Source organism: Nannospalax galili, unplaced genomic scaffold (assembly GCF_000622305.1).
Source record: "Nannospalax galili isolate Female #2095 unplaced genomic scaffold, S.galili_v1.0 scaffold657, whole genome shotgun sequence".
Lineage (NCBI taxonomy): Eukaryota > Metazoa > Chordata > Mammalia > Rodentia > Spalacidae > Nannospalax > Nannospalax galili.
This window is the reverse complement of record NW_008339927.1, coordinates 59,604-82,414: the sequence shown is the minus strand read 5'-3', so window position 1 is coordinate 82,414 and position 22,811 is coordinate 59,604. Positions and strand designations below refer to the sequence as shown.

General features: G+C 46.1%; 1 protein-coding gene across 1 annotated transcript in view; it reads right to left on the bottom strand.

The window, feature by feature from the left end:
- The window catches only part of Kctd3 (potassium channel tetramerization domain containing 3), a 48,636-nt gene that overhangs the window by 11,912 nt on the left and 13,913 nt on the right, over positions 1-22,811 (bottom strand). Inside the window, exons 7-15 of the mRNA XM_029564369.1 lie at positions 19,621-19,679; positions 19,381-19,461; positions 18,614-18,751; positions 17,969-18,059; positions 14,546-14,736; positions 6,490-6,605; positions 2,147-2,234; positions 1,949-2,065; positions 840-1,010 (exon numbers count right to left, since the gene is read on the bottom strand). Of these exons, the coding sequence (XP_029420229.1) occupies positions 840-1,010; positions 1,949-2,065; positions 2,147-2,234; positions 6,490-6,605; positions 14,546-14,736; positions 17,969-18,059; positions 18,614-18,751; positions 19,381-19,461; positions 19,621-19,679 (1,052 nt within the window). The remainder of the gene's footprint in view (positions 1-839; positions 1,011-1,948; positions 2,066-2,146; positions 2,235-6,489; positions 6,606-14,545; positions 14,737-17,968; positions 18,060-18,613; positions 18,752-19,380; positions 19,462-19,620; positions 19,680-22,811) is intronic.

The window sequence follows — 22,811 nt, the reverse complement described above, 5'->3', positions numbered from 1 at the left end:
GAGTGCTGTTGCACATCCTTGATTAACATTCGGATCACCAGGGAGAATACAGAGAGCGGACCGAGGACAGCACTCTCAGACAACCCAACACTCAGGAACTGGGCAACAGAGGAAGCAGAAACAGACCTGAGAAAGCCCCAGCCAGCATCGGCTGAGCGCTGGTCAGAAAAGCCTGACTACAAGGTGTTCAGAGGCACACATCCATCCACTCTTCTGTGGCTAAGAGCCCAGCTCTATTAGTGTTTAATCACCAAGAACAGGGACAGACATGCCTTCTTTTAACACCCTCCAAACACACAAAACCACAATGAAAATGATGGTTATAAAAATGTTAGGTCAGGTAGGAGCTCTACAAAATACAAGACTCCTGTAAAAGCAACCTCTAGGGATGACTCACTCTAACCTTCGCCAAGTCTCCCAGAAACACCTGCCAGTGAATCTATTCCATGAATTTTTACTTTGTTACCAAAAAGTAGTTCTCAGCAAACTGTTAAATTATTGTATGATCTTATTTACCTAGTTATTATCTACATTTTTTAAAGTTTGGTGATTACAGGGAACTATAAACCCACAAAATGTTATTTTCTTCGAATTATTTATGACCTTTAAATATTTTATAAGGTAATCAGCTATCAAAATATACATCTACATCTGTAACTTTAGCTTAAAATAAAAAACAACCAACTAAATTTAAAGTTCAAACTTAGAAAAGTTCTAGACAAAAAATTCTTCAAAAGCGTTCTGGTAAGTATGCAAAATGAAATGTCCGTAAGAAAGAAGATGAGACACCACAGCTGGGGCACACAAGGTGGAACTCCAACCCAGGAGACTCACTTTACCTGACACGAGATGCTTCTCTGACAACATGATTTTCGTGACAGGGCTCCTGTGGACAGTGAACGTCTGGAAGAGCTGTGGCCCTGACCCGACGGTCTCCGGGTGTTGCACAATCACCCGTACTGCTCCAGAGCTCGTACCGTAGGCAATCTCAATCCAATTCCCACTGACACCTAGAAGCCAGAAGATAGAAGGTCCTTAGGGCGTAATTAAAAAGCTGTCCTGCAAGGCCTCCCTGAGGTGAACGAGGTGGGGGAGGCTGGGAGCTCACCCTCGGCAAAGAAAGATGGGGCTGCTAGGCCATGTACATTTTTTCTTTCCTCTAAGTCCTTCCTGAACCTTCACTCTACAACAGAACTGCTCACTTCTCCCCCTGCATCTGCACTGGCCTCTGCAGTGACAGCACACTATTCCACACACACTTTTAGGCTTTCTACCTCTGCTCCTCACTGATAGCCTGAATCACGGTGCCTGTTGCCCTTCAGCACACCGAGCCACAGTACACACTTGGTACATACTCGGAGGATTAAAGAATCCGCATGCCAAGACCACCACTGGGCAGCACTGACAGCAGCATTCCACAGAGCCTATGGCCTAGAGTGACCTCTTTACGGTACTGAGTCATCCTGGGATGACCAGGTGTGACCTACACGGCCAGCAGTTCCAAGGCTGCACTGGAATACACCACACCAACAACCCATGAGTTTTTATTTATTTGTTAAAGAACAAATCCTCAAAGTTCGAAATTTCAGGTGAAGTCAGTTACTGTAATAGGAAGACTGAGACACAGAAGGTCTTTGTCTAGCTTTGGTTAATCTGACAATGTAGTTTAAGGTGTACAATTCAACTCTAATCACCTCTTCGAATTATGTTCATTTACAGGTCACTGTTTGACTTCAGTATAAAATCAGATCACGTTTTGGATTAATGGATGAAATCTTGAGGACTGAAATCTTGGAAAGGAAGAACCAGATGATTTTTAGTCACACAGTTATCAGAGGACAGGACAAGAGGGTTCAGAGAGAGGTAGGCAGAGAAGAGCAACAGCTTCCAGCACAGTAAGCTCACGAATAAACAGGAAACGTGTTTCGACAGACGGGTATGCACTAACTTGTCTTGGGAGTGAGGTAAACACTCAGAGCAGTGATGGCGTCGTTGGACGGGTCGTGGTAGAGTTCAGTGACAAGAAGATCGTTGTCTTTCATCCGCAAAGGGAACTTCTGCATGTCTGAAAAACAGATGATACACATTTACTTAACACTAAAAAGGTGTATCTGGCTTTCATTTGTAAAACACAACCTGGACTTACCTATGTAATATATCGATCCGTTGTTACATCCCAGGAGAAGGAAGGACCCAGCAGTGTCATAACTGGTTATAGGAACAACATCCTGCACCTGAAGCAGTGAGATCACAGGTGAGCACATGGCTGTCATTTCTATCTCCCAGCCAATTTCCACAATGCTTTGATTCTTTGGATTCAGGAAAAAAAAAAAAAATCACCCAACACCCAACTGTAGAGAGGCTTAGATTATTATCTAATAAACTGTCTTTAAGCACACATGCCCAGCAAACTGAAAGACCACCCACAGAACCTCAAAGGTCAATGTTTTAAGTTGTGGTGGGCAGCTCTCTGCTCTCCTGAAGTCAGAGGTATCAGCACTTCACATGTGGTCACTACATCACAGCACTGCACAGAGATAAGCCAGACATGATCCTTCCTCTGTCCTCTCATACCAAGTGAGGCGCCAAAGTCACCCGGCGAGGAGACTGAACTGGAGCTAGTAAGCACAGCGAGGGACTCCAGACAAGGGCTCGAGCACTTGGTAATTCATTACAGTTTCTTTGAGTACACTGCATTTTCTACTTGCACTGTGCTCACTAAAGCCCGTTTTCTAGGCATGGCAGGGCCAAATCTCCTATTTGTGTTTCATTCCTTTTTCCAGGTACCGGAATTGAATATTGCCTCTTTCAGACAAGTCAGTCTGGTTTGCAAATAAGTAACTATATATATCTTAGGAGAAAAAAACAAAGGACACAAGTTTCACCACAAGAGATTAAAACCAAGACAACAAAACACAAGACAATAGAGGCAATAAATGGGACTGAAAGGTTTCTCTTTATACTTAGAAAACAGAAAGGCTTGTAAAAATTCGAAAGGACTATACACATTTGCAAGGACATTTACATGAAATATCAGTTTTGAGGATGAACACAAAAGCCCATGGCAGAGGCCGAGTGACGAACTCGCACTGCTGAGGAACTGGTGCTTGTCACACCTGGCTTTTCACTCGAAGGCTTTTAAAGTCTAAGCATTTTCTGTGCATCACATAGTTCTGTGCCCCAGGTTTCATCTAAAGCACTGAACAGAGGGGAGGGGAGGAAAGCGAGGTTATCACTTTTGCTGTCCAGGAGCTTGTACACCTGTGAGTGAAAGAAAACTCAAAGATGGCTCTATGCAATGCAATTACAGGGGAGGGAGGACAGACTGCTCATCTTAGCAGTGGGGAGAGCAGAGCAGGGCAGGGCAGGGCAGGGCAGGGCAGGGCAGGGCAGGGCAGGGCAGGGCAGGGCAGGGCAGGGCAGGGGTCTGGTCAGGACAGGATTCGGAGAGCACGTGGGGTCTCACAATCAAAACCAGCCACGAGGGGGGCACAAACGAGGGGAGAGGAATGTCTTCCAGAACACTCAAAGGCACAGAATCTAAGCTCCTTCTATTAAAGAGCTGACACCTGGGATTAGTGGTCCCACTAAGCCTTTCACAGACAGGCCCCTCAGCTCTATGCCGTCTCATACAGTCAAGGGTTACACGAGAAACCGCCATGCCCAGGCCAGGCTTCTACAGCAGGGCACACCACAGACCTTCTGCAGTACAAGTCAAGATGTCTCAAGAGTGGAACTGGCTTTACGGACATGGTGGGGGGCAGTGTGGCCTCACCCCAGTGATCTGGATCCTTCCAGCTCTAGCACTACAGGGGGACTAACTCCTACCCCAGAATCCTCACAGTACCAAGAAGAGGCGAGGAAGGATGGATTCTTCTCCCTCGGGATCCATTTTCCACTGCAAGATTGGCAGTGGCCTAGAGCTTCCCAAGGCTCCCTAAGAAAGACGTCTTCATCATCTGGGCTGTAGGAGAATGGGCTCCAGAGTAAGCAAAATCAAACAAGTCTCCCCAACTCATGGGCAGCTAATCCATCCCATCACAAAAGCTTCCTCTGAATCCTGAACCCAGGAGCATTTCGTGCTCAAAGCGAGCTCCACTGCTCAGTCACAGGCTGGGCTACGACTGAGACCATTTTAACTGATGATCTTTATACTTCAAAATGAGCACAGGAAAAACTGATCCTTTAGGAAGCAAAGTACATAAATACTGGCTTCCAGGACTAACTTCCAGAATATTCTCTATGTTTTGATATGAGAATAAAATATATGTGATCGCTGTTTCTGGTATAAGTCTAAATTTGAAGGCAAACAGTGGGGAATCATGCTAACACATTGCCACTTTCTGCTATGTAGCTGCCTGAGCTACCTGCCTACTTGACAAGGCTAATGAAAATTTTATTAACCTTTTGAGACATCATTGCATGCTTGTACATGCTGCATGTGTGAAGGGGGAGATTAAAAGGGAAAAAGACACTGAAGTACATGTTTGCCTAAATTAGGTATGCTTTTGTAAAGTCTCATTAGCACTTTATCGAAGCCGACTTGATGTGACACTGATAGGAAAACAAAATTTTCATGATGGTTTTAAGGTTAAATATGGTGCACAGCTTAGTGGTTCATCTGACAGGAACACTTCGAATCAATCTTGATCACACATTTAGAACCAAGCACTGAAAAGCTGCCCTGCACACTTCCTGCATTATTTGTGGCCAGAATGCTGCTAATGGCCAACTCAGAAGCTGCTCGACTAGTGCCCAGCAGTCCTGGGAGCTGGCCTCCAGCCAGCTGTCTGTAGGGATCTGCAGGCAAAACAGAGGCTGTGGCTTCACTGAAGACCGTCTCTGCAGTACACTAGGGACAAGGCCGGCCCTGATCTTTCTCTGCACACCCATCAGTCCCTCGCAGTCTGACAGCTGCAGCAACCTTCCCACCTTTCCATTTCCCAGCCCTTGGCGCACCATATCCATTTCATTAAAGCTCCTACCCTGAACCAAGCCAGTGCTCTGCTCTTGGCTCCCTTTCCCATCCAGTTGTGAGAACTAAGCAATGGATCACCAGGGCCCATGGCAAACGCCCAATCCATCCCTCCTGCGGTCTTTGATGACACACGTGCAGCATGCTTTTCCTCCCTCTTTCCTGGTCATCGGTCCCACAGAACGGAGGGTGTAGTGATCCTGTCTAGCTGTGTGCTACACCCCGCACCCCACCTCCAAGCCAGACACCTCCCTGCCTGACATGCTGCTTCTCTACCCCAGAAATCTTAAAAACATTGTGCTGATCTTTACATTGTCATCTCAGGGCTCTGCTTTCCTTTAACGTTAAACATCTCAAAGGACAGCTCCGCACTTGTTCATGTCGGATCTTCTAATTCCTCCGTTTTCCCTCCTGACTTTTCACCTCTGACACCTGCCAAGGATGCACTGTCTGAACCAGCACCACTCTGCAGCCATCTCCCATCTCTCCTCTGTGCTCATGGTTTTTCTTTGGGCCCTTCCTTCTCTGTGTCCTCTCAGTGGAAAATCCCATCAATTCCTACCCCCTTAAACTGTCATGGAGGACTGTGGGTTTGAAATACTTGTTTCTAGTTCCATCTTCTTTCCCAAATGCCAAGGGTGTTCCTGGCTAGCCTTGAGTGGTGGCCAGGACTTGGGAGGCAGACAGGAGGTTTGCCTCAAGTTTGAGACCAGCCTGGTCTAGAGACCATCCTGATCTACACAGTGCAAAGAATGCCCCCAGTTACACACTCAACAGGAAGCCCACAGCCAACATTCAATCTGTTTATCGCTCAGCTTATGCTGCACAGAGCTTGTTGGTTTCTCTTTACCCATTTGAAATCGTAGCTACCTCGCTGTCAACCCAGAAACCCCACTGTAGAAACAGACCTGTTGCTCTAACTTTCCACCGAAGTCTGATGTACCCTCTGCCGCCTTAGGAAAGCCTGGCCTGTTTCTCTGAGACCCACTGTTGCCACCTCTGTGACCTCATTACCTGGAGCTTTCACCTTTTGCTGGGTCCCAGGACAGACGCCCTCCACAAGCAACAGGGCCCCTTTCAATCTCAGCACCAATGCTGCTGTCCCAAACTACAGAACTCTACTTGGAGCCATTCTCCCTGTTCTTCAGTCTTATCTTCCAATTGCCCTGGACCCCAAGGCTGTGTGTCTCACTGCCTCTGAGCAGGCCACATCTGTCACTCACATCTGGCTCTACACAAATGAAGCTTACCAGGACTTCCCACCTGCAGCTCGAAACCCCAGGGAAGTGAAGCAATCAAGCCTTAGTTTGGAAGTTGCTCCATTTATAAATTAAAAACTCCTTGAAAAATGATAAAATTTCTACCTAGAAGCAAATTTCCCACTGAACGCATGCAATATTCTGTATATTCAAAACCAGAGACAGCATGGACTCTGCCAGGAAATGGCAGATGCACAAGCAGCACAAGTTTCAGGACGATTTGCACTTCTGTAACAGGCTTTAGTTGACACTAACCTGCCAGTGCTGAGTCACAGCGTTCCACACGCCCACTTTCCCTGTGTGACTCGTGGCCACCAACTGGTTCCCAATAAAGAAGAGGGCATCTACAGGAACACCAAGGCTGAACACTCCTTAAATGGCAAAGGGAACAGAGAGGTTAATCAGACAAGTCTACATAATCTGCCACAGCCAAATGAAAACATCGCAAAGGCCACTGCCACAAACCTGTTCTCATTTCTACCAATATGTCCTAGGATCGATGGGAACCAGAAACCAGGCAGAACCCGAAAAGTCCTCCAGTGGAGTCTGTGGGAGCTAAAGCACACACCCACTCCTCCCTGTGGTGCTAAGTGCCAGGTGCTCACCAGGATAACTCCACAGACCTACAGTGAACAGAATAGTAGGGACCCTGGGATCATGTCGGACATCTACAGGAAATGTAATGCAGCTGCTCATGGACCTGATCTTGGAACCACTGACACGGGACACAGACGTGGCAACCCAACTACCCAGAAGGTACCTTAAAATGCAGAAATAAACAAGTAAACAGAAGACAAAAAGGTCACATCATACTCAAACATTCAAGACTTTTATTAAGAGCTTAGTTTTAACCCCTTGTTTCCCAGCATTTCAATCTCAATTGCATTGATTGAAAAGGCACCATATAAAGCCCCAGGAGTTAAAAAAAAAAAGTAAAAGTAAAAGTAAAAACAAGGAAAGCCAAGCAGGATCCTTTTAGTAGGATCTTACAGTCTAGTAGGAAAAACTGCAATTAGGTTGAACACAATGCAAAGCTAATAGAAGGCTGCGCAGTGTTCACAGTACCCAGAGAAGCACAGAGGGCAGGTAGGGCGCAGAATGTAACCTGGGAAAGAAACCCCGTGGGCTGGGCTTTGAAAGGCCTACAGGTGGAGCTGCAGAATTGGAAACAGGCAAGCTAGGAACCCAAGGGAAGGGAAGTGGGTGGTGGGAAGCAAAGAGCAAGAATTCTGGGCTCCTTTTGGACTGGCATCTCTGGCCCTCACACTGGCCTGTCTCGTGGTAGATGATGGGAATTCTGGTTCTCAAAGTTACACTTCTTGGCCACATTTCTTGTTCTTTTACAGAGTTCAAGCCAAATGTCTCAATAATTATTTTCACTTTAAACATGCAGAATCAGAGCTGGAGAGATGGCTCCAAGGTTAGGAGCACGGTCACTCCTGTGTAAGACCAGGTTCAGTTCCCAGCACCTACGTGTCAGCTAACAACTGTCCATAACTCCAGTTCCAGGGGATGTGACACCCTCTTCTCACCCCATAGGCACTGCATGACACGGGTACACTTACATACATGCAGGCAAAACACTCATACACACAAAACTAAAAATTTTTTAAAACTTTGAAAAAAGAGTAGTATAATCGAATTCTGGCACTAAAGCAGTAAATTAATTATTTGAAGCACGTCTCCTGGGAAATATCTTTTAATCAATAATGCTGGAAAATAAATCTCATCTATAACATACTGTTTTACGTAGACTTTTATTCAAGTATTTTAAAGGTTTTTTTTTTCTTCTTTTTAAGTTCCTATGTGCCAATGCAAACAATTTTTCAACATTTAGCTAAGGAAGAGAAGGATCCATAAGGCCTTAAATAACCCACAGGAGAAAAATAAGTGATTAAGTGTAACTGCAGCATGCGTTAGAAAGCATAGCCAGAAGACACGCTGTTCTGGAGCAGCAGGTGTTTTCTCTCTGTTCAGGACTGTGCAGTACAGGACTCAGGGGCAACGAGCTGCGCTTGGAAAGCGCTAAAGCAATCTTGAAAGGGCCAGGCATCTGAGACGGCTTGGTGGGTCAGTGCTTGTATGCAAGCCTGACAACCCAAGTCAAAGCCACAGAACCCACAGTGGAAGGAGAGATCAGACTCCCCAAGCTGTCACCTGACTACCTCACACGCACACCACACACACGCACACCACACACACACACACACACACGCACACACACACTTACACGCTGACTTTTTTTGAAGACAAAACAAAGCACTAGAAAGGACAACACATCAGACAAAGCAGAACCCCAGAAGCAGACACTAAGCACCGCTGGGAACACATCGTCTACACAGGCCAAGTGCACGGAAATACACATTTACAGAACAGACACGTAAACACGGTACCATTACCCAACCTGCCAATCAAATAGGATGACACAGAAAAAGTTGCCCTTTGACGAAAACAGATAAACCTTCCACTTCAAGCTGGGCCTGGTGGCACACACCTTTCATCCCAGCACTCTGGAGGCAGAGGCAGAAGGACCTCTGTGAGTTCCAGGCCAGCCTGGTCTATGTAGCAAGTTCCAGGCCAGTCAGGGCTACATAGTAAGATCTTGTTTGTTTTTTTTTTAAAAAAAAAAAAAAAAAAAAAAACAAAACTTCAAAGCAGAAAGTAATTACTCCAGGTTGTATAATTGTACTGATCCTTACAGGATGGTACTGCAGTTTCGAGACCAATTTTTTTTTTAATATTTTATCATTTTTATTTTATATGTATGAGTGTATTGCCTGCATGTATGTGAGTGCACCCATGTTGTGCAATGCCACGGAGGTCAGAAAAGGGCTTTGGATTCCCTTGGAACTGGAGTTAGGGATGGTTCATAGCCACCATGTGAGTTCTGGGAATCGAACCCGGGTCCTCTGCAAGAGCAGTCAGTGCTCTTAACTGCTGAGCCATCTCTCCAGTCCCCTTGAGACCAATTTTTTTAAAACACCTGAGGTCAAAGCCACACTCAGTCCTGCAGCAGAAATAAAAATAAAAAAAAAAAACACCGAAGCCAATTGTACTGATTGTGGGAAGTCAGGGAAGACGTTCTGAATGTCAAGGGGCTTCCTGACCACTGTCCGCAGGGAAGGCAGCAGTCCCTGCCAGGGCGCCACTTTGGCACAGATCTACGAAAGCTGTAACAAACAGAGCTCAGTCTCTGGGAGAACTCTGCCATGATCTACCAGCCCAAACAATTTCCTCTGGATGACAATGTCAGATTCTGAAGAACATTTGCAGTAACAAATGCTTTCCTTTACAGTGCAGAAATAAATTACTATTATACCATCTTGTAACACAGCCACCTACCACAGTAGCCAAGGATGCAAACCAAGGAATAAACTCTCCACTTGTAGCAACAGCTGAACAAAAGCGGAGGTGGGGACTGCAACTGGCTTGCTTCCTGTATATTTACCTGTGTATTTTTAATAGTAAAATTTATTTTCTATTAAATCGAAGGGAGGAGGCTACTATCAGCCACAGCACTATAAGTGGTATTGATTATTCCCCAAAAAAGAAATTGGATAGACTATGAAGCAACTTTTCAGGCCGTGCGTAACAGGCAGCAGGGGACACAGCCACCACACAACAGAGAGGAAACCACGATGGCTTCCCAGCTAGGAGCCAGAGAAGCTGAGGGAGGGTACAAAGGAAGCCACGCACTGGTGCTGGGTACAGTGGGTGGGGCAGAAGCTGTAGGAGGTTTCAGTCAGGTCTGGGCAGGGGAAGAACACCTCAGGAATAAAACAGAGAGGGAGCCATGAGAGTGGAGGCTGGCCAGAGACTCCGGGGGCCACGGCAAGCGGGTGAGGTGCTTCCAGCTCAGTGAGAGCCAGGCACCTTGCTGAGTGCCTCACATACTCCCAACAGCTCCAGAAAGGCAGTCTTTTTTTCTTTTTCTCTTTTTTTTTTTTTACCAGAACCAAAACCTTGGGAAGAATGAATGTCCCTAACCAAAAATTAAAAGGGGCTACTTATTGCTCACAATGCACAAAAACAAGCATCCCAGGACCAACATGAGCCTCCCTAATGTGATCAATCGCCTGTTGGAATAAAACACACAATATTTAGAAGACAACAGCCCCACACCCACAATCATGCACATGTCCAGTATGTTATCAGAATGTTCTAAAAAGGTAAAGAAAATGTAACCAAAATAACAACATGGGATGACCCAGCTGCTGGAAATGGCTCATAAACCTTAAAAAAAAAAGACCTGTTTTTATTATTTTTAAAGTAAGAGTGTGTGTGTGTGTGTGTACATATGAGTTACAGGTGCCTACAGAGGCCAGAAAAGGGCATCAGATCCCCTGGAGTTGGAGTTACAGGGAGTTGTACACCATCTGACTTGGGTGGTGGGAAGTGAATTCAGGTCTTCTGCAAGAGCAGTAAGTCCTCTTAACCACTGTGTCATCACTACAGCCCAGAACACAAGGTTAGACTTATAAAATCACAGCTAATGAGCAAAACAAATAAATCTCAGCAGAGAAACATACCTGTAAAGATGCAATCAAAAGCTCTACAGCTAGTAACCCTAGCCTTGCAAATGAACACGTACTAGAGAAGACTAACTGCAGACTGAGGAGTGCAGGAAAAAGTAGAAGACCTTAAAGCAATCAATAATATTTACCCAAATTGAAAATGGAGAAAGAAGAAACGGGAGGGAGAAAGTGTGTCGTGGGTCTCTGGGCCAATAGAAAGTGTTCTAAGGTGAATAAGCCTCAAGGAGAAGGAGCGGGGAAGACAGGAGGTACAGACTTCACCTCACCCCTATCAGTGGAAAACATCCAGACATGCCCATATGTCTCTTGGTGGACATTATCTCTGCTTGTGAATCACTGATCTGGAACCTAAAAGAACACATACAAGTCAATAACTGGAGGATGGTCTAGGGAGACGGCTCAGGCGGAGAACTGCATGCTGTGCGAACGTGAGGACCTAATTTCGAGCCCCAGAACCCTTACAAAAAGCTGGAGGTGCACAATTTGTAATCACAGCACTGGGGAAGTACAAACAGCGGATCTCAGAACCCTGGCCATGTAGCCTGACTTAGGCAGACACAAGAAGGTCCAAGGTTAGAGAACAGAGTGTTATCACTGGATAGGAATCAATGCTTCAGAGACTATCCCAGGTAACAGTGTTTACATCAGCAACACAACTGCTCATGGGCCCTTAAAACTAACAGTCTTTTGTGTGTGTCCTGAGACATTTCATTCACACAGTAATGAATGTCCCTGTCACTAAGTGATGCAGCGTATGTATCAAAACCTGGTCCTGCAGGAAGTACTGATAATGTTTGAGAACTTTTCTGAATGTTTAAACTTTACCTAAACCAGTTTAAAATTTAATGCTTCACTCCAACATGCTGTTTTTAAAATCATGTTTTTAAAATCACTGCTAGGGATCAATTCTGGTCTTCGCCCATGCAGGAAAAGCACTGTACCACAGAGCTGCACCCCAAAGCCTCGTTTTAACCACAGGGCTTGAGGGTACAACTCAGTGTCGGGCTGTTTGCCTAGCCATGAGGCCTTGGGTTTCACCCCAAGCACCACAAAAAATTACATAAAGCAAAAACTGCTTTTCCCTCAACCATATCAGTATTAAAACAGTAACAATGTGTCTTGGGCAACAGAACCATTGTGAGCAGTGTTCATTCTATCAGCTGTGGGCCACTGAGGACAAATATTTACAATACAAAGAAATTAAGTCTGAAAAATCTGTGAAAGCTTAAAACACAGACTTCCAAACTAGACATGAAAAGGCCAGTGAGGCACCCTAGAGGGAGTGATGCTGAACCTTCACTGTCAGCCCAAACCGGATTTTGAATCACCTAGGAGATGCATCTCTGGGCCTGTAAGGACATTTCCACAAAGGTTTAACTGAGGGAAGAACTCAGCACTGAGCATGAATAGCACCATTTGGCCGAGGTCCCGGACCAGAGCCGACCAAAGGAGAGTCAACTGAGCAGCAGTGCTCCTCTCCACTTCCTGATAGATGACGTGCGCAGCTGCCTCAGGTTCCTGCCACCATGACTCAGCCACCAGGATGGGCTACACCTCAGAATGAACCAAAGGAACACCTTCCCCACAGTGCGCTCCTGTCGGGTGTTGTCACAGCCACAAGAAAACGAACTGACCCACAGGGTTAAGCTACGGGACGTCACAGGTTAGAGAAATGCCACGACTCCCAGGGAGACCAGCAGTAAAGCCTTGGACAGGTCACAGTGCTGACCCCTGCTAGAAGGAAGACAGCCCGGGAGAGGACTGCACTGGCCCTCTTCAGGGTACCATGACTACTCAAGTTAAAAATCTGACAGAGGCAATGTCCTATCTGCAGAAACGTATCCGTGGTAAGAGTTGGCAGCTGGGCAGACACTAGCACCTTTTGTGGTTAGGAACACCCCTTGCCAGGGCAGGGAGAGGGAGCTAGACGTGAGATGGCTGAAGGAAATGCAGACCATCTTGGTAGCTGTGTCTCCTGTAAGGTCAGCCTGTCCCTGTGCTGCTCGACAGCCTCAAAGCTGCAGTTAGGTCCTGCCTGACATATCAGAAATAAAGGTGCCCAGGGCATTTTCCTAATGCCCCCACATCCACGAACCAGTATCCTGACAAGCAAGGAAGAAAAACAATGCATGCACAGCAGAGTGGGACCAAAGGAGGGTGTACCCAAAGAGGGCCTGAGAAAGGCCCCACAGGAGGGAGGAAACCACAAGCGTGTTCTTCCCAACCCACAATACGGATTCCCATGGGGGGGGGCAGCTCTCCTGAGGTCACCTCTCCTCTCCCGTGCTTTGTTAAACCCACTCCTAAGAATTCTACTAAATTCTTTCCTTTAAGAAGACTGGAACCTAGGAGTCCATCGCCCTGTACTGCTGCGCCTTTGCAGACAGGCAAGCATACAGACAAGGAGAGACAGCTTCCTCCTCACACTCAGCAGGTCCTGGTATCGACATCACCTAAGATCTTTTATGTACGTAGCTGGTCATAAGCACAAGCAGTACTAAAATACTCAAAGTGCTGAAAACTTTCAAGAAGCTCCTGTTGTACTCCAGAACATCTGGGCTGACACCTGCACTGACGATGGAAACCAACACTGGGCGAACAGCAGCTGCTCAGCAGTAGGGTGGGCATTAAACCGCACTAGTGGGCGCCAGGTTCTTCTGCCAGGCATGTTCAGGAAAGAGACTAAAGTAGTGAGAACTGCACTGAAAATACACATTGCTGTTTGATATGACAAAGTATTACAATCATGACAAAAAGACCACCTCCACAGGGAAGAAGACCACCTCCACAGTGGCTGGACTGGAGACACAGGGAACACTGTGGCTTGTTGGCCAACCAGCCTGGACAAAACCCCAGCAAGCCCCAAGTTCAATGAGGGGCCCTCTCCCAGGTCAGTAAGGCAGAGCACGACAGAGAACATCCCACGTCCTCCTCTGGCCTCTACTCCACACATGCTCACACAGGCAGGCATACACATGCATACTCGTGCACACTCCCACACACATATACAACACATACAATTTCATTTGTTTGTTTGTTTGCTTTGTTTTTTTGAGACAGAGTCTCCTTGTAGCCCCAGGTGCCTGGAACTTGCTAGGCAGACCAGGGTAGCCTCCACCCTACACAGATCTGCTTGCCTATTAAAGGAGTGTGCCACTATGCCGGGCTTTTACACAATTTTTTTAAAGACATCACAAAGATTTAGAAAACTGCAAGCAGTACAACTCCTCTCTACTAATCTCTCTTTGGAAAAGACCTATTGTCATTAAAAATGTTATCTACATGGTCATGAGTTTATTGTTGCTTTTTTAGTAAATATGAAAGTGTAGGGTTTAATTTCTCGTAAGATAAATGTATATAAATACATGATGACCTATACAAAGACCTGAATAACTTAAGAGTGCCATGGGGTTCTGAGACCAAAAGCTTGAGCAGTTTAGAGATGGAAGCAAGACCGGGGGCATGGGGGTTATATCCACCTTCAGTGGTGTGAGGAGGGAAAACGCCCCACTGGGTGCAATTCTGGAAGACAGCAGCCCTACTGCAGCCAGGCTCCAAACAAAGCAGACCTGCAGTGAGGCGCTCTCCTTTCCTAGAACACCAGGCTTTTCCCCTAGCAGGCCAGCCCACACCGAGTGGTCTACTATGACTGGTGTGGAAAGGTGTCACAACTCTAGCTAGCTGACAGGCCAGGCTGGTCTTCACATCACAGCCCATCTCTCCTAATGACCAACATTGACGCAGAGCAGTCAAAAGCAACATCAGCTCCTTCCTACCAATTTCACTGCCACTTCCCCCGTCTTGAACACTCCACAGGATGATGCTGCTCTCAGAGGCAACCGCCACCATTTTGTCCTTGTCTCCATGTGGACCTCCAACCACCTTCGCATTCAAAGCCACTCGTTCAATTGTCCAGTCCAGGTAGGGGCTTGTGAACACCTGCTGCCACCCTGAAGACTCTTTGATTCTGTCGAAACACAGACACAAAAAGCATGGTTAACAGCAGCCGAGCAAAGGAACAGAACCCAACACAGCAGAGAACAATGAACTAGTCACCATCTACCCATGTCTACCACATACACATGTACATATACATGTGTATCACCTACAAGACAGGTATCAGCCCTGACCGTGTAATTTCACATATAGGACATGTGACATCACTGGAGTCCTGTATTTCTTTGAAGAATTCTTAAAAAGACGGTTGTATTTCTCACTCATTTTTCCACAAAACTCTGTCACGTTGTAGGTATAATAACAGTCAACAAAAGCCACAATTTCACACAGAATTTTATCCCTTCCCATTAAATTATTATTTAATCACTCTAAAGTCATTATTAACTGAAGGGAAAGGATCTGGTCTTTTTACTGAGGGGACACTCTATTGGGCAAACTAAGATGCGAATGTGCCCATATACATGAAAACAGCACAATCCCTTGGAACAACATGTGAGCAGTGGGGCTGACACGTTTACCCTCAGGACTGGTTCATAAAGGCTGAAATGCAGATGGAAGAGCTGCACACAGTAACTTCTTCCAGTAACTACCTGTTCTTTGAAAATTCCTCCCTCCTCTCATCTTCTCCCCCTCAACTCCCTTCCTCCCTCCGTCCATCTGTCCCTCTCGAGATAAGGTCTCACTATGGAGCTAAGACTGGACTGGCTTGGATTTACTATGTAGCCCAGGCTGGCCTCCAACTCACAATGCTCCCACTTCAGCTTAAGAGAAGCTGGGGTACAGACTTGTACCACCAGGCCTGGCTCTCTTATTTTTAATAATTTTTTCTGTCATATGGTAATTTAAGTCTTTCCAATGGCTATTCTATGTGACTATAAAATAAGCCTTCATGTATTTATAGCCTGGAAAAAAAGCACCATCATGAAGATGACTGCAGGGAAACTGCTCCCGCCCCACCTGAGGACAAAGTTGCTTCTTTACACTCTGACACACAGGTGACCCAAACCTAGGCAGTCACTGGCAGATCACACACTCATTAGCACACCACTTTCTGGCCAGTCGTTTTCACTTAAATATGCACATTAAAGCAAGAGACTACGATTCACAAGCACTAATAAGGCCCTCTTAATTTGGAAAATGAATGATTTCCTTATTTAAGCTTCAAAGCAATAAAGAGCAAAAGCTATCAGTTTTTCCTAAGCACTTTAAGGACTGTAATAACCCTTTCCAGCCACCAGATGGGAGTGTGCATTCAGGTAGAGAAGTGAAAATAAGCTAAAAAGACACTGAGGCATGAAATGGAGACTTCTAGGGACTTTCTGACTGAGCACACAGACATACACATGTACACACAAATACATACCACCCACCCACCCCACATATATATACACGTACACATACGACATACACATGCATGCACTGCATACATATATACATTAGCGCACCCACGTACATACACCACATATGCATGTACACACCACACATATATACACATACAACACACTATATATACACACCATACATGTATACCACATATATACACTATACTTACATATACTACATAGATATGTACACACATCCAAACATGTACGCACACATACGCACATCACACATATACAAATAACTCATTCACATGTTTACACAGTAAACACGTACATACTATAAACAATTACATGCATACAGACTTTACACGTATACATATATATACTTCATATCACATACATGAACACACACAGAAAAGGGGACTTCAAATCCAGGAGAAGGATGATTTATGCCATAAATGATCCAAACATAAAAAGTTGCTCACTTGTAAGAAAAGGAAACATAATCTCAAATCTCACACCACCTACAAAAGAGGAAATTCTTCCCGGATTAAGACTCTACAGTGGAGTCCAGATGCAGAATGGGCAAGGGGGGCGGCATCACACTTCCTCCTCCCCCTCAACCTGTGAGGCCCTGTTCAGGGCCTCACAGTGTCTCTGGAAGGAGCACCTGCACAGTACCCAGCGCCCAGGTTGAGCTCTTACAAGCAGAAACTCATCAATCATTTTGTGACTTTCTGGAATCCCTTGCCAGTGAAAAAATATGTACACGATATTTAAAAAAACTAAAAGCCTTCTCAGTTTAAAGTTTGATGACGGTAAACTCAAAATGACTAAAAAAAATTCCTTTACCAAGTTATCCTTCCTTCATGTAGAAATCATTCACAAAATAATCACTCAAAGCTCATTTCTTGATTATTTAATAATTAAATTTAAAAACCTGCAAAAGGATCAGAATGGAAAGTCTCCATACTCTACAGTGCTCATAGCCAAGCCTGGAGACTGAGGTGACCTGCAAACCCTCCTGAGCATGATTCCGACACCTCTGGGGCTCTAAATGTATCTGTAAACCTCAGAAGGGATTTTAATATTTTTAACCTACTATGGCTACTTATTAACCAAAGTCGACAGTGACAAAAAAAAAAAAAAAAAAAAGACCAACCAAAATTATGTATTCTTCAACTTTCCAACAACTAAACCAAAAAGGCTCAGGCTCTGAGGCAGTAAAGCCAACCACTTCCAGCCACTTTCCTGCTCCCCACCACTCCACCAGCATCTTCCTGCATACAGGGTATAAGGAAAAGCCCTACTCTCCAACTACACACACACACACACACACACACACACACACACACACACACACACAGACACACATGCGCGCGCACATGCACATGGAGAGAGAGAGAGAGTTACTCTGGACTCTAAACCCGTCCTGGCTTTTAATTTCAGAGAGGAGAAGCAAACTGCCTTGTGACGTTCACACACTACCAGGGGCTACACAAGGCCTCTTTGACAACCCCTCCACCTCACTACTGCATGCCCAAGAGCGTGGCAGTTATGACCAGTACACATTGCACTCTCCTCTGATGCAGAGTACAAGGGACTGACTCACTACAGAGAAGAATTTCAGAGCTCACATTACCAATCCTGTCTAATGTCCTTTAACATAACAGCTAAGTGGGTCAGAAGGCCATCAATACCAAAGGAGAGATCAAGACAGCTCAGCTGCATCACAGCTGGTGTGGTCTGGGCAACATTTAAGACCTATTTTGACTGTCAGCAATATTTACTCAACTAGATCCAGTGAAATGGGTGAAATATACAGGGGAGAAGATTGACGGCTAAAAGAATTTCCAACCTAAATATACAATAATAATTAACAAAATCTGCAGAAAACAGAGATGATTAGCAGCTCAGCACCTGTAGCACACAGCAAAATGGGCGTAGGCAGCTACGATCCAGTTGTGGTGACCCGCCACTATCAGCACCTTCCTGGGATCCACAGGAGATCCTGCTCGTGTCAGAAAAGAAACAGTTTACATTCTAAACAGAGGCTGGCCAGTTGTGGCCCACAGGCCAATTTCACTCTTCTGACATGCCAGCAGGGTGGCTGGAGCAGAGACTGGAGCAGAGACTGCCTATCATGCCTTCCCAAGACAGTGGCAAAGTTAAGACACTCCCAGATGCCACATGGGCCAGTAAGCCTAAACTGCTCACTTACTGTATGGCCCTTATCATAAAGTTTTCCAACCTTCCTTCTGAGGGGTTGGAACAAACAGCGGAACAGAATCACATAACACGTTAAAGAAAAGTTATGTCAGATGAGGCTTCCCAAGACATACATGTGAAGGATGACTCTGGATTTAGAAGAGATAAAAGCTAGGGGCGTAGCTCAGGACTTACAAGACCTACCTGGTATGTGTGAGACCCTGGGTCCAACCCACAGCACCCCCCTCAAATACACACCCCCACATATGTGAATATGAAACAAAAAAGGACATACTCCAAACTAGTGGCTTTCTGTCACTGAGCACTCACACGTCCATCTCGTCACAGTCTGCTTACCAAGCCTAACAGTCTCTTCTGGTCCAGAGAGAACAGGCTGTGCCCCACTGGCCAGGATGTCACTGTCCGTAGGATTCAGCCCTTTCCTACCATCAGCCAAGGATCTAGCTGTGCTGTTTATCTGACGACTAGGAATGCCTGCAAAGGAGAAGACACAAATATATTTCTGTTACCCTTCCAAAAATTAACAAACTACACTGAAACAGAAAATATAAAAATCTTTTATCTGAAATAGATCTTTGAACAGAGCAATTTATTGCACGTAATTATAAAAAGAATAAAGAAACATTCAACAGTTTTCTGGCACGTGTAATATTACTTACAACCACTCAGCTTAAGGTCTATCTCATCAGGCTCCCCTATCACCTGGCCTCAGGTCACTGAATAGATCATGTCCAGTCTGAGCCAGGCCCCTGGCAGTCATCCCATGTCATCTGGGCTTCTCCTGCTCAGAGGTCAATCCCCCCACACTGTGGACAAGGCGTCTTTTCCAAACTGAAGCCTTTTTCAGCACCACTGAACACACTGAAGGAGGACTCTTGTGACTAACGCGAGGGGACCGGGGTGCCCCAGGTGGAGTGGCGTGGTACAGCGCTGCCTAGGTTCAGGCTCACAAACCTGGCCCTTTAAAGGCTGCTGAACCCCCACTGTACACACATGTGGTTTCATGGTCACAGAGTTCTTATTGCTTCTAGATTCATCAAAACCCACTCATGGAGAAGCAGTGTTTCTTTTCCGCGAAGGCTGAGCCCCGGAAGCTGGAGTACCTGGTGGGGGTAGGTAGCCGTGGAAGAGGACGCTGCCGCAGGATGAGCGCTCCAGTTCCTCACACAGCAGAAGTCTGCGCACTGTAACCACGGCAAAGCACACTGGTCAAGACACACGCACACAAACAACGTCCATTTCTGTTCCCAACTTGAGAGGCCAGGGAAAGAAAGGGCAAGTACGTAGATTAAGACAGAGTAGAGATCTCACTACGAGTACTACCTATCCGTCAGGTCACGCACCTAGTGGGGTGATCCCATAGAACTCCGCTTCGTGTCTGAGAACGCTGATGCTCACGCCCCTGCAAAGAAACACACGAAGGCTAGGCTCTACTCTGGCAACCGGGACTGTTGCTGGAGGCAGAGCAAAAACGCCAAGTTCCTACGGTGGACCAGGTCATGAGGTTTAAATCTTACCTGTCTCCTAGCCCTCTTTTCTAATACATAAAAACCACATGCAAACAAAAGCATTTTGTTACCCACTGAAGATATTCCTATTTGGATGACCTGGGCAAGTAAAAGGCAGACCAGGGCTCATACCAAAAAATACCAGAAACAGTCTACAAGCCAAACAACGGAGCAGAAACGATCCTTTCCTGGGTCCATTTGACTTTTTCCTGCAATTACTGCTGTGCGTACTCACCTCCCCTCACACTCCAGCTCCCACAGGCTTCGTCATCTGACCTAGCTTTGTTTCTCCTCTCCCGTGCCTAGTAGGTGCTCATGGGTAAGCCACATAATGTATGTTACTAAAAGCAAATAAAAACTCGGTCTAAAGAAAGACCAGCTTCAGCAAGAACTGTCATCCACATGAGAAGAATGACTCCACAGTAGTACAATTAAATATGAAAACAAGAAGTCCAACACCATAAGCTCCAGCGTTTACAAGTACCGACTCAGCTCAGCTCTCATGTGTAACCTGCTCTTACTCTGAAAACATGTCCTGGCCTTATTAACACGGAATTGTTGAGAGCTGACTGCTCTGTTTGTGAAGCTGACTTACTAGGTTAAGAGGAATGCACGGCTGGCGGTGGTGTACAGATAAGGCATGCAGCCCACCTCTAACCCTAGCAGCACTCAGGAGGAACAGTGGATCCCAGAGCAAGCAGGCTCCACCGATGGCAGCTCTAGCTCACTTGAGAGCTCCTGCCTCAGCAGAAAACGAGAGAGCGCCAAGAAGATGCCAGACATCAACCTTGGGCCTCCACACACATGCACACACACGTGCATGCTCAACTGTATACACACATTTTTCCACACACATGTAAACACGTACACACACAGCTCGTGCAAAAATTAACAATGCTTGAAACGTCATCTTTTCACAACCACTTGTGCCAACAGCACAGCAGCACTGATGGGTGACAAGGAGGGTCGGGAGGAAAGGAGGCTCCCTGCCGCGCCCGTCTCCTGGGGAAGCAGGCGAGCAAGCTGTGATGAGAATGGTATCGCAGCAGCAATGCAGTTTTCCTCAAAGAACAGGATTTCAGTTTTTTTGGTTCTTTTTGTGCGTATGAGTGTTCTGCCTGCATGTATATTAGTGCATCCACACATATAATACACACAGAGACCAGAAGGGTGTCAGATTCCCTGGAACTGGAGTAACACTGATGGGTGACAAGGAGGGTCGGGAGGAAAGGAGGCTCCCTGCCGCGCCCATCTCCTGGGGAAGCAGGCGAGCAAGCTGTGATGAGAATGGTATCGTAGCAGCAAAGCAGTTTTCCTCAAAGAACAGGATTTCAGTTTTTTTGGTTCTTTTTGTGTGTATGAGTGTTCTGCCTGCATGTATGTTAGTGCATCCACACATATAATACACATAGAGACCAGAAGGGTGTCAGATTCCCTGGAACTGGAGTAAGGGATGGTTGTTAGTCACTATGCAGGTGCTGGAAATAGAACCATTGCCCAGGGGATGGGGCACTATCACCCCTTGTAGTTTTAACTCCACTTAAATTACACACACACACACCCCCATATGTGTGTATATATTATGTATTTAACTACACACATTATATTATGGTTTTAAATGAGAAACGTCCCCCACAGGATGTTTGACCACTCTGTCCCCTGCCAGTGGTGCTGTTTGCAAGATCACGGGATCTTCAGGAGATGGCCTGGCCAGAATAAGTGTGTCACTGGGGGTAGGTTTGAGAGCTCCAACCCCCTGCATTTTCAGTTTGCTCTGCTTCCTGTCTGCTGAAGACTGAGCTCTCTGTTTCTACTCCAGCCACCATGCCGCCTGCCATTATGCAGTCTCCCCCTGGAACCACAAGTCAAAAAGATTCCTTCTCCTCCAAGCTGCCTGGGTCATGGGTGTTTATTGAAGCAACAGAGAAGCAGCTGATCGTAAGGACTTCTAAGTAAGCTTCTAAGATAGAACACTTCCCTGTGACTTGTTCAAATAGCCTGAGTGTTCTCTCCCCTCCTTCCTTCTCCTTCCTCATAAGCCCCCGCCCCATTTCCCCTTCACTGCATCCTGCTAACCCCTCTCTAGAGCTTTCTCTTCACTCCCCATAGGACTCCTGCTTCCCTGATTCTGCAGCTACTCCATGTTCAAACTTCAGGTTTACAGATTTGGAGCTAAGATGCAAAGTAATGGTTAGTGCTCATATTACTGAAAGGGGCTATTCAAGTGCCAAGGGAGAAAAGCAATCAACAATCCCACCAAGCTGTAAAGCCTATAAATCACAGTATCAGATATCCCCAATGGTGCAACAGTGGCACTTTTATCTTGGGGGAACCAACAACTGTCTGTCTAATTGGACTTAAGGTCCACTCAACAGGAGAGAATGCATGCCTGACACTCTAACCCTCGCCAAGAATCCATGACTGAGAAGATCCTAGACCCCAGAGGAAAACCTGCTATTGCCATTTCCTAACCAACACAGCTTCCAGCTGTACTCTAAATACGTTCCCTCCAACCCACAGTAAGTGCAGCTCTTACCCCTCATCAAAGAAGCTTCTGTTTGCAGCAGGTGGAGGCTACTACAGAGAGTCACAACTTGTCAAGATGCAGATAGAAAGTGACCCTGGAGTCCCCGGATCCAACTGGTATATCTACACACAACCCCTACACCCAAGACTCAGACAATGTCATAGAAGAAGGGAAAGAAACTTTGTAAGAGCCAGAGGATCAGGATACCTACTCCTAGTGTCTTCTAGACATGACAGGGATACTGCACCCATGAAATCTCAACATTAGGGCTGCCTGCACAAGACCAACATAATGACAACGCTAGTTGACATGCCAGCATGCATGGGGGAAGCCCCACAGGCCTCACCCTAGATGAAGAGCTACCGGCTGATTGAGAGAAAATCAGTTTTCTCCAGGGACAAGCCCCTGGATAGATTATCCAGTCCCAAGTGGTCAGCCCCAAACACGTGTACATACAAGCAGTATTAAATGGACTCAGGTTGTGTTTGTGTGTGTGGGA